The sequence below is a fragment of the Galeopterus variegatus genome, unplaced genomic scaffold, assembly GCF_000696425.1.
Source record: "Galeopterus variegatus unplaced genomic scaffold, G_variegatus-3.0.2 Scaffold2794, whole genome shotgun sequence".
In the NCBI taxonomy this organism is placed as follows: Eukaryota; Metazoa; Chordata; class Mammalia; order Dermoptera; family Cynocephalidae; genus Galeopterus; species Galeopterus variegatus.
Window position 1 is genome coordinate 245,556 of NW_007728905.1, and position 9,361 is coordinate 254,916.

At 49.4% G+C, this 9,361-nt stretch overlaps 1 protein-coding gene across 1 annotated transcript in view; it reads right to left on the reverse strand.

Annotated features, from left to right (window-relative positions):
* SLC35E1 (solute carrier family 35, member E1) overlaps nucleotides 1-9,326 on the reverse strand; it is a 15,352-nt gene extending 6,026 nt beyond the window's left edge. The window contains exons 1-4 of the mRNA XM_008583014.1: nucleotides 9,192-9,326; nucleotides 8,793-8,863; nucleotides 6,545-6,682; nucleotides 4,828-4,953 (exon numbers count right to left, since the gene is read on the reverse strand). Of these exons, the coding sequence (XP_008581236.1) occupies nucleotides 4,828-4,953; nucleotides 6,545-6,682; nucleotides 8,793-8,852 (324 nt within the window). The 5' untranslated portion in view covers nucleotides 8,853-8,863; nucleotides 9,192-9,326. The remainder of the gene's footprint in view (nucleotides 1-4,827; nucleotides 4,954-6,544; nucleotides 6,683-8,792; nucleotides 8,864-9,191) is intronic.
* Nucleotides 9,327-9,361: the final 35 nt, after the last annotated feature.

The following is a 9,361-nucleotide window of genomic DNA, read 5'->3' on the forward strand; positions in this document are numbered from 1 at the left end:
CTTCTCACTGCTCAGAAGAGATGGGCTTTGAGTAATCCTTTGCATCTCCGTCACCCAGGGATAGTGGGGTGACAAATCCATGGGGGGCGAAGCAACACAAAGCAACAGGACATGATACAACCCATGGAACAGGAGGTCCTGGAAAGGTGGCCCTTGAGTGTGTGAAGAACCCATTAACATGAGAGCCCCAGGTCTGCCTCCCATTGCTATGAGCCACTAGGCAAGCTGCTTGACCTCTCTGGTCTCAGTTTCTTCATCTATGCTACGGGATGGGGGATGGGAGGGATTGATGTCTGCTCGCCCCACATGACACTGTTGCTGTGAGCATCAAACAAAATCATGGGTTTGAAAGTGCTCAAGGGTGCTGGGTGGTTACCTCAGTTGGTTAGAGCACAGCCTTGTAACACCGAGATCAAGGGTTCCAGTTCCTATACTGGCCAGCCACCCTCCCCACCCCCACCCCCCAGGAAAAAGAAAGAAAGTACTTGAAAACAATCCCAAGCCAATCAAACGCAAGAAAAGAGTGACATTATCATTAACACTTTAGTTACCATCAGACCCTCGCCACAGAACGAGTCCTCCCTGATTGAGGGGCTCCGGAAGTCAAAACACCACAATCAGCAGACATCTGGACCACAGAAGCCCCCAAAGAGCCTGGGCTGTTTCCACGACAGGCCGACAGGTGAGAACTGGGCAGGCACCGCCCTGATTCCAGCTCAGCTGCTAAATGTGCATTCAGGGCTAGACGCCAGAAGGCCCGCAGTCTGGATCCTGTGCCTCCATGACCTCCTCGGTTGCCCCTTGGTACCCACAGATGGCCCCAGGCTGCCCGTCTCCCCAATGTTTGTGACCTAGACAGGAGTCCTGGGACAGTCCTGTGTCCCTGTCTGTAGTCTGAGAACAGAGCAGCCTCGACACCCCACGTGGCTGGGTCCAGGCAGCAAGGTCACAGTTGCTCAGTGGCACCTGCTTTCTGGAGGCCAATTCTCAGGCTACATAGGCCTTGGCCACAGGAGGACACAGCTGGCTCTCCCCAGGATGACAGTGTTTAGTGGCCCTGCCAGGACAGGAGCTGGAGCACCACCATGGGACTGCCTGAGGCCTGGGGCCTAACACTGCGAAGGAAGAAAGAAGACAGAAGCCCATCGGGGATTTCCCCCACTCTCTCTGAGGGTTAGGAATCCCTTTTCCCGCTCTCCAAGCTACAAGTAGAGAGCTTCTCTGTTCTCCCTTGGTGCCCACCTCCACGTTTTGGGCTGCCTTGAGTCCAGGCTGGAGATACAGGAGGGAAAAGAATGGCATGCTCACTGCTGGCTCAGCAGCGCTTTGATTTCTGGCTTTTTCCCCACCCTGCCTGCCACCATTTACTTTTCGATTCTCAAGTAGCTGTTTCATAAATTCTGTCCAAGTTTAAAGCCAGGCCGCCTGCTGCATGGTCTGGCAATCGCTGACTGGCTTTCATGAGCCATCTGGCAGCTGGGCCAGGCATCTCCAGAAACTTCCTGCTGCAGCCTTTGATTCTTGGTAAAGTGGTGAGCAGCAGACAGCAGCTGATGTTCTCCCATCTGCTCCTCCCCCCTCCCATGATAGAGCACAGGGCCAACTAACCTGGCATCTGTGTCCGTCTACATGGGAGACACGTGACAAAGAGGAAGAGCCCAGACCATCTGCTCCTCCCCCCTCCCATGATAGAGCACAGGGCCAACTAACCTGGCATCTGTGTCCATCTACATGGGAGACACGTGACAAAGAGGAAGAGCCCAGATATGTGGGAACCCCACCTTCAGGCAGCAACTGTTGAACACTGTGTTCCTAGGGCTGCTATTAAAATGTACAAGGACCCCCTCATGTTAAAATACATATATGATATATATATAGCGCCTCAACTGAAAAAGAGAGATTATTAAGGTATTACAAAAGATGATCACCAGAAGAAAGTGACAAAAGTCCTAAATACAAGAAAAAGCAAAGACAAGAGACCGTAGCAAAAGCCTATATATTCACGTCTGTGTGTGTATATGTCACAACCAGTGAGTTGTGACATAGAACAGGATGAGAACTGACCCCATACCTACTGACAATATGTCACAGATAATAAAAGAAGCAAGAAAGACCTTATCCATCAATATGGAGTGATCCGCAGGACATATTAAGTGAAAAGAGCAAGGTGCAGGATAGTAGAGGGTACTTTAAAAAGTTCATGGAAAGATTCATATTATCTTTTACTTCTATTTTTCCACAAACTTTTTAAAGTAACCTCCTATATCTAAAAAGTCACTTTTTGTGTAAGAAGGAGGGAGGATATGTATATGCAAATTTACTTATACAAGGGTACTTCGAAAAGATTGTGGAAAGATTTGTGTTATTTTAAAATTCTATTCTTCCACAAACTTTTTTTTTTTTTCCCCCTTTTTGTCTTTTTTCGTGACCGGTAATGGGATCGCAACCCTCGGTGTCGCGTCTGCACTGCGCTCACCCAGTGAGCAGACCGGTCTCTATATGTGATCCGAACCCTCTGCGGGAGTGCCGCCGCGCTCCCAAGCGCCGCACTCTACCAAGTGCGCCACCGGGCCGGCCCCCACAAACTTTTTGCAAAAAAAAAAAAAAAGAAAGGATAAACCAGGAGCATACAAATAGTCACCTATGGGAAGGGGACGGGAGGGGACAGTGATGGAGGCCAGACTTCTTTGAATAAACCTTATTGTGTAGTTTGGTTTTGAAACTATAAAGGCTTTACATATTCAGTTGTGGGGCAAGCAATTGCTAAAAATTAAAAATAAATGGAAGTAAATGAACCCAATTGCATAACAAGTTGGAGACACAGGCACACTGTGACAACAATTATTTCAAGTGATCTTGGAACACTGTACTCCACGGCCAGCCTGTGGCTCACTCGGGAGAGTGTGGTGCGGATAACATCAAGGCCACGGGTTCGGATCCTATATAGGGATGGCCGGTTTACTCACCTGGTGAGCATGGTGCTGAAAACACCAAGCCAAGGGTTAAGATCCCCTTACTGGTCATCTTTTTTAAAAAAAAGAACACTGTACTCCAGTTCCACCTCTTTAATGGAACAAGTGCTAAGGACAAATGGAGCTGCAAAGAACTCTTCACCTACTCTCAGTACTCTAGTTGTGGGCGTACCATCAGGCCTCTCCCTGTGGAGCCATTATACGCTTGAGTGTGTAGGAGAATAATGAATAACTAGGGTAGAAAAAACAGATGAGAAAAGTGGACAGGAACCAAGCACACAAGAAATGACAGATAGGGCTGGCCGGTGAGCTCACTTGGGAGAGCATGGTGCTGGTAACACCAAGGTCAAGGGTTTGGATCCCTGCATTGGTCAGCCACCAAAAAACCCCAAAAACAAACAAAAAAAGAAATGAGACATAAATAAAAAATCAAAGCAGCAAAGACCCTGGCATATTAAGTTGGAAGTGGAGCTAATCACTGTGAATTGTACCCCACGGCCCCCAAGTATGTACTTCCTAGCGTTTCATTGCCAAGGTCTAACAGCAACAACAGCCCAACAGCAATGAGCACACAATAGCCCCCAGATTGTGTCTCTAAACAGTTCCCCACTAAAAGCAACAGAGGTTCCTGAAGGATCTGTGACTGCAGGCCTGGGACAGAAAATGCATAAGATGAAGGGAAGGCATCCCACTGGGCTGAGAGCTTCCAGAGACTGACCTGTGCTGCTGGGAGGGCAGGGAGCTGACCAGAAGGGCTCCGTTGGCTAAGACGGGACACCTTGAGTAGGAGAAAGAATCATTTGTGCAACTAACACAGGAAGTGCACAATGAGACTGGAGAAAATCAAAGAACTCTCCCACCACAAAAAGAAAAATACCTCAACTGAGTAGGAGAAAGAATCATTTGTGCAACTAACACAGGAAGTGCACAATGAGACTGGAGAAAATTAAAGAACTCTCCCACCACAAAAAGAAAAATACCTCAACTCACTGGTCAGTATTTGAAGTAAGCTCCAACTCTTTACTCTGAAAATTGGTAAGTAAAAGGGAGAGTTATGCATTAAACTGCCTTTCTTGTACTGTACTTCAGGGCAACAAACTAGTCTTGGTTGATGATGGGAAGTTCTTCACAGAAAAGTTACAGCTGATCAATGTGGAAGGAAAGTTAGAAGAGCAAGCCACTGTTTTCTCACCTGGAAAATGGACATTACATATGGTAGTTCTACAGGCATTGCTAAGGATTAAAGACAAGAAATGTCGGGAATCTAGCTGGACCAGGGACCCGGCTAGCCAATAAGCCCTCACTAAACATTCACTCCTCTCTGACTCAGGGCTAGAAGAATCCCACCTGCCTCCTCCTTACCATAGCTTTAGTTTCCAGAGCATTCTCTGGAGGCTGACTCTATAGGTGGCATGAGGATTCTCATTCAAGCGCTCAGTGTATAGATAGATTTGGAGTAAATAGAAATATGGTCAGAGATGACAACAATAAAGGAATTGAACTGTGCAGCAAGCACAGTTCACAAAAGTCGAAGTGGGGTCTGAACCAGACTGTCAGGACAGGAGAGAGTCACCCACGCTGGCCTATTTTCTTCCTTGATGAAGTAGGAACCACTGCAGCAGCTATCAGCAGCTGGGATCAAGCACTCTAGAGAAGGAAATGCAAAGGAAATCCACTTCCTCAGCTGCGTGCAACATGAGTCACAACACAGAGCCAAGTGTCGAAAGGGCTGGCTGTCAGATACCAAAAAAAAAAAAAGAAGCCTCAAAGTCAACACAGAGCTGTAGCTTCTCGACAAAGCTCCTACTTGGAACCAGTCAAGAAAAGAGCGCACTCTCAGCGGTGGCCAACTCACCAAGTCACTGCTGACCAGGAAAGCGGAGAGGTCCACCAGAACCCATGTGGGGATCATAAAGAAGACAGCATGGCAGCCAAGAATGTTCAGCAGCCGGAGATGGTGGATCCGCGAGTCTCTCAATACCTGAAGAGGGAAAGCGTCTTTAAGGGCAGAGTAAAACTATACATGGCAAGAAGGGCTCCATTTACCCAGGCCCCCAACACAGTGACCGTATATTAACCCTGACATCCAACCTTGAACACCAGACCTGCAAGTCCATTTACGATGAGATACACAGCACATGCCCAAAACAAGCACTATGTTCCACATATAAAGGACTGAGAAAAGAAAAAGAAAAAAAAATCGTAACACTCAATGCTGCTGAAGCTGCAGTGAAACAGACACTCTGAAATCCCACTGGTTTAACCTTAAATTGATTAATTTAAAAATTATTTAAAATTAATTGGAAATACAAGCAGGCAAACTATATCAACAGCCACAAACACCTCATACCTTCTGACCCAAGAACTGTAAATCTATTATAAGCAAATAATCTGAGAAACAGAAAACATACACAAAGACCATTTCTGCAATACTTACAACAAAACTTGGAAATAACCTGTATTTCCAATAGGGGAACTTAACTGCATGAACTGTGGTATCTGGAAGTATGTGATTATCTCAGGAGTTAAGAGCAATAACTTTTAATGATATGGGAAAACGCTATGGTATAAAAGCAAATGAGCAAAGCAAAAATTTATTACAATATTTTGAAAATATTTTAATATTTGCCATTTTTGTTGACTGTGCTATTAATATATACATTGATTTAGTAATAAATATACCACTATTACATAGAGTGCAATGTTTTCAGTACTCATAACTGGCTGAAATTAATGCTATCACCTCAAGAAAGGAATAAATAAATGTCATGCCAAAATTCCAAACTAAGCAAAGCCAAACTTTTTAATGTATCTATAATATTGCAACTCTAAGAAATGCACAGGAAAAAATGTAATGTCAAGAGGAGTTATCTTTAGGGTACTGGACTGTGATTTGACTCAATAAAGTGGAAGTGGAAGCCCCTGGGCAGGAGGCTAGTCTCTTTTGATTCTTTATCTTTAGCACCACAGTGCCTGGTACACAGTAGGTGCTCAATAAGTTATTAGATTTTTTTAAAATTGGGCTTTTCTCAGGCTGAGCCCATGGCGCACTCGGGAGAGTGCGGCGCTGGGAGCGCAGCAGCGCTCCCGCCGCAGGTTCGGATCCTATGTAGGGATGACCGGTTCGCTCACAGCGCTCACTGGCTGAGCTCGGTGCGGCCGGTCTCAAAAAAAAAAAAATTGGGCTTTTCTCAGGCTGAGCCCATGGCGCACTCGGGAGAGTGCGGCGCTGGGAGCGCAGCAGCGCTCCCGCCGCAGGTTCGGATCCTATGTAGGGATGACCGGTTCGCTCACAGTGCTCACTGGCTGAGCTCGGTGCGGCCGGTCTCAAAAAAAAAAAAAATTGGGCTTTTCTCTATTTTTTCTTGTTCAGCATATGTTAATTTTCTAAGAGAAAAACAAACTATTTGAAAAGCAAAACAACAAACAAAATCTGCAGAAGGGAATGTAAGATTTTTTTTTTGCTCCAACACTGAAGAAATCTCCGCTTGGCCAGTTTCGCAAATGCCATCGGCTTGCTACCCGCACCCCCTGCCCCCAACACCATACATGTCTGTGAGATGCCCGGATACCTTTTTAGAGAATATGTTCTGAAGAGAGAAGCACAGCGTGGCAGCCAGGGCGCTGACGAGCCCCCACATGTCAAAAGACAACTCAGTGACGGTGGCCAGCAGGACGCCGCTGATGATGGGGATGAGTGACAAGTACACCTGCAAGAGGAGGGCAGGAGAGGCTGACAGGCCAGACTGGAGGGGGCCACCCGCCGCAGGTGCCTGGAGGAAAGCATCAGCTGCTCTCTCCTCCCTCACCGAAGGGACACCCCCTACCCCTCCAAAAAATGGCATCTTCTGAGACAGGATACCGGGCGGTGGGGACAAATGGTTATCAGAGTACCTTGGGCAGGGCTTGTGTTACTGTGGGCAGCCCCCATCAAGAGTTCCTGCTCAGAGCCACAGACCAGGGCTGGTCCTAAGCTAACTGATCTATCCAGCTGCAGCAACACACCCAGGGCTTGAAGCCCTGATCCTGAGATCCGCTTCCTCTTATTTCACGCTCTTCCAATGTGCTGGCTGGGACACCACACTGTCGCCTTCTCCCACTGGCTACCTCTTTTCCCCTCAGGTCTCAGCTCACCCACCATTCGCAAGGAGAACGTTCCCTGACCCACCTCCACTCTGGAAGGTTCCTGTGCTGGCGTGTTCCCATGGCCATCACCTGGGCTTCCCCAGTACAGAGCTCTCCACTCAGTACACCTGCCAATTACATCATCTGGGCCCAGTTAGACCAGGCACAACTTTAGGGTAGGTCCTTGTTCACTACTCTATCCTGGTGCCTGGCACACAGTAGGCACTCAATAGCTGCTAGCTGAATAAACACATAGCAAACATAGTGACAGGAGGCCTTCCAGAAGGTCAGCGTGCCAGGGCCTGGTGGCTAACTGGCTCCGAACTCCCAGGATCCACTGGGACCCATTCTCCATTGTCCAGCTCTTCTGAGTCATCCCTCTCCAACGAACAGCACTCTTAAGGCAAGGTGGAGATTTTAGGAAGGGGTAGTGCTGTCCCCCAGGAGGGCAGAGCAAGGTCTGTGGACTGGGGGACCTGAATTCCAACTGCCCCACTACTGGCTGCAGCCCTCAGGCCTGTGACTCTCCCCTCTGAAGCCCCAACTCTTCCCTTGGAGATCAGGAATGCTGATTACTGGCCTTACCTGCCTCACAGGGTGGGTCCCTACTAAGTTATTACATCACTATCATTAGCCTGCCTGCCTAAAAGAGCCAATCCCTAATCTTTCCTCAGTGTGTCAAGTTTCCAGCTCCTTGCCCAAACCGGTTACAATGCCCCATACAACAGGGAAACGTGATCAACATGCTGTGTTACCAGGTGATGCGGCCATACACCTCCCGGGCAACTCTGACCCCCAGGGAGGCAAGTCAGACCTGATACTGCAGGTCTTGCTGGGATGAATATAGGCTGGAAAAAAAAAAAATCAGCCAGAAGTGGCCCAATTTCTATAAGCTGATCCAGGGCACTGCCTCTCAGAGTTACATAGAATACAGGATGCCAGAAACTGACCACTTGGAAAAGTGGAAAAGAAGGGCTGTGTCCAGCATGAAATGGATTCCAGCTGGGACAACAGGAGACCCACTTCCACTTAAAGACACGGGGTGAGGCTGTCTCTGGCTGAAGCCGTGGCTTCTCTCACTCCAAGCCAGGAAATACCCTGGCTTGGCATCATGAACAGGTCCTGGACTGTGCCCAAAGCATCTTCCTAATGTAGCCCTGAGTTCTGTGTGTTGCTCTCAATGCCATTCCCAGACAATCACAATTCCTAGCTGTTTTAATTTCCAAGATTTTGCTGCATTTTGCCAAAATCAAACTCCTTTGACTAGCATCTCACTTCTCATCCCAGAAGTCCTCTACCTGACCATTCTCTCGCAAGTGAAAACCTATCAGAGTGCTGATCCATCCCTTGTCCCACTGGAGAGGCATGCATGGGGTGACTTGTCAAGATATGACCAAGTCATCACCTATCCGCAATCTCAGGTAGGGAATCAAAACGTGGGGGAAGGTTGGACCTTAGAGGGATGGCGGCATCCTTGAGACCACAGAGCAGAGAGCACAAAAGAGCACACACTCCACCACTGCCTGCCCGCAGGGTAATTCCAGAACGTCAGCAGCAAAAGAGCCACTAGAGGCCTCTACACTGACTTCCCTGTTTGACAGAAAGCCAGGCAGCCTGCAGGCCAGAAGCCTGGACCACGTCACCAGTTGGGCAGCAGCCGGGAAGACCCTGGAGCCCCCAACTGCCTGGGTTTACCTTGGTACTCTGCTTCTCCTTCATGATGATCCGGGACAGGAGTACCACCCAGATGGGCATGGTGGCCTTGACTGCAAAGAGAGGGAAGGTCGCTCAGGGCGCTGCCCAAGTCCCAGGGCCCGCTCAGGGGACCTGTTCCACCTCCACGGCGGAGTGACAGCCGCTCAGAACTCTTCGACCCTTCTCTCTGCGCAGGGCTTCCTCCCCACCCAACAGCTGCGGCCAGCCCTGCTGGGCTCCCCTCTCAGCCCCCTTCCTCCCTGAGAACCCTGTGCGTGTGCCTCCCCTGCCGCAGCCTGGGCGGGCCTCTGCCGACCTCCTGTCCCGGAGTTCCAGGTCCCCGACCGGCGCACGGCGCCTCCCACCCATGCACGAAGTCCCGGGCGGCGCGGCACCCACCGGTGTGCGCGTAGGACACGGGCACCTTCCAGATGCTGACGTGCGCCGACACGGACGCGAAGTACTTGCCGAAGGCCAGCGGCAGCACGTAGCGCGGGTAGAAGCGCGGCGGCAGCAGCGGGCCGGGCGACCCGTGCGGGCTGGGCCCGGGGCCCGAGACGGGAGGCGCG